The sequence below is a fragment of the Salmo salar genome, chromosome ssa10, assembly GCF_905237065.1.
Source record: "Salmo salar chromosome ssa10, Ssal_v3.1, whole genome shotgun sequence".
Classification (NCBI taxonomy): Eukaryota; Metazoa; Chordata; class Actinopteri; order Salmoniformes; family Salmonidae; genus Salmo; species Salmo salar.
The window spans coordinates 121866286-121868785 of NC_059451.1; the positions used below are offsets into that span (position 1 = coordinate 121866286).

Below are 2500 nucleotides of genomic sequence, written 5' to 3' on the forward strand. Positions count from 1 at the left end.
TCTGAGAAGACAATATGAAACCCTGTCAGACATGATCATAGTCCTCAGCTCTCCTCTGCTCTCCCCTCCAGCTCTCCTCTGCTCTCCCCTCCAGCTCTCCTCTGCTCTCCCCTCCACCTCTCCTCTGCTCTCCCCTCCACCTCTCCTCTGCTCTCCCCTCCACCTCTACTCTGCTCTCCCCTCCACCTCTACTCTGCTCTCCCCTCCACCTCTCCTCTGCTCTCCCCTCCACCTCTCCTCTGCTCTCCCCTCCACCTCTCCTCTGCTCTCCCCTCCACCTCTCCTCTGCTCTCCCCTCCACCTCTCCTCTGCTCTCCCCTCCACCTCTCCTCTGCTCTCCCCTCCACCTCTCCTCTGCTCTCCCCTCCACCTCTCCTCTCCCCTCCACCTCTCCATCTCACCTCTCCTCTCCCTCCAGCCTCCCCTCCAGCTCCTGGATCCTTCCCTCCAGTCTGGAGACCACAACATCCTGGTTGGACCTCTGGGAGCCCTCTAGATGAGACACCCTGCTCTTCAGGTCCTTATTCTGGAAGAGAACAATACAGGGTGAGCAGGACATGTTGTATAAGAGGGTCAGGAAGCATTTGGGTCATCTATCGCAGGTTCAACCATCGACTGTAGAGAGATTGGTGATGTCACAGGGGTTAGATGTATACCTGTCTCTCCAGAGTGATTTTGTCACACTCCAGGTCCTGTCTGACTGCTCTCTCCTGCAGCAGCTCACCTCTTATCTGCTCCATCTGTCAGCAGAGAGAAAGAGACATGAATAGGCCTTTACTACACACCGCAGAATACATTATGAAACTATTATGGAAATTATGTCCGCTCTGTCTGTTTTGCATTTCATCCTAGATCTGACAGCACGTGAGTAGGATCCCAAAGACTATTCTCTACTGACAGTTAGTCAGAGGCCCCGGCCGAGAGGACTCTCCTGACAGTTAGTCAGAGGCCCCGGCCGAGAGGACCTACTGACAGTTAGTCAGAGGCCCCGGCCGAGAGGACTACTGACAGTTAGTCAGAGGCCCCGGCCGAGAGGACTACTGACAGTTAGTCAGAGGCCCCGGCCGAGAGGAGGACTCTACTGACAGTTAGCCAGAGGCCCCGGCCGAGAGGAGGACTCTACTGACAGTTAGCCAGAGGCCCCGGCCGAGAGGAGGACTCTACTGACAGTTAGTCAGAGGCCCCGGCCGAGAGGACTCTACTGACAGTTAGCCAGAGGCCCCGGCCGAGAGGAGGACTCTACTGACAGTTAGCCAGAGGCCCCGGCCGAGAGGAGGACTCTCCTGACAGTTAGTCAGAGGCCCCGGCCGAGAGGAGGACTCTACTGACAGTTAGCCAGAGGCCCCGGCCGAGAGGAGGACTCTACTGACAGTTAGTCAGTGGCCCCGGCCGAGAGGAGGACTCTACTGACAGTTAGCCAGAGGCCCCGGCCGAGAGGAGGACTCTACTGACAGTTAGTCAGTGGCCCCGGCCGAGAGGAGGACTCTACTGACAGTTAGCCAGAGGCCCCGTCCGAGAGGAGGACTCTACTGACAGTTAGTCAGAGGCCCCGGCCGAGAGGAGGACTCTACTGACAGTTAGTCAGAGGCCCCGGCCGAGAGGACTCTACTGACAGTTAGCCAGAGGCCCCGGCCGAGAGGAGGACTCTACTGACAGTTAGCCAGAGGCCCCGGCCGAGAGGAGGACTCTACTGACAGTTAGCCAGAGGCCCCGGCCGAAGGAGGACTCTACTGACAGTTAGTCAGAGGCCCCGGCCGAGAGGAGGACTCTCCTGACAGTTAGCCAGAGGCCCCGGCCGAAGAGGACTCTACTGACAGTTAGCCAGAGGCCCCGGCCGAGAGGAGGACTCTACTGACAGTTAGCCAGAGGCCCCGGCCGAGAGGAGGACTCTCCTGACAGTTAGTCAGAGGCCCCGGCCGAGAGGAGGACTCTACTGACAGTTAGCCAGAGGCCCCGGCCGAGAGGAGGACTCTACTGACAGTTAGCCAGAGGCCCCGGCCGAGAGGAGGACTCTACTGACAGTTAGCCAGAGGCCCCGGCCGAGAGGAGGACTCTACTGACAGTTAGTCAGAGGCCCCGGCCGAGAGGAGGACTCTACTGACAGTTAGCCAGAGGCCCCGGCCGAGAGGAGGACCCTACTGACAGTTAGCCAGAGGCCCCGGCCGAGAGGAGGACTCTACTGACAGTTAGCCAGAGGCCCCGGCCGAGAGGAGGACTCTACTGACAGTTAGTCAGAGGCCCCGGCCGAGAGGACTCTACTGACAGTTAGCCAGAGGCCCCGGCCGAGAGGAGGACCCTACTGACAGTTAGCCAGAGGCCCCGGCCGAGAGGAGGACTCTACTGACAGTTAGCCAGAGGCCCCGGCCGAGAGGAGGACTCTACTGACAGTTAGTCAGAGGCCCCGGCCGAGAGAGGACTCTACTGACAGTTAGCCAGAGGCCCCGGCCGAGAGGAGGACTCTACTGACAGTTAGCCAGAGGCCCCGGCCGAGAGGAGGACT

At 59.8% G+C, this 2500-nt stretch overlaps 1 protein-coding gene across 3 annotated transcripts in view; it reads right to left on the reverse strand.

The window, feature by feature from the left end:
* The window catches only part of LOC106561766 (cingulin-like protein 1), a 42709-nt gene that overhangs the window by 4060 nt on the left and 36149 nt on the right, over positions 1-2500 (reverse strand). For all 3 annotated transcript variants that reach the window (XM_045688631.1, XM_045688629.1, XM_045688630.1), the window contains 3 exons: positions 657-740; positions 402-526; position 1 (listed from right to left, as the gene is read on the reverse strand). The exon at position 1 is cut by the window's left edge and continues 106 nt beyond it. In XM_045688631.1, the coding sequence (XP_045544587.1) occupies position 1; positions 402-526; positions 657-740 (210 nt within the window). The remainder of the gene's footprint in view (positions 2-401; positions 527-656; positions 741-2500) is intronic.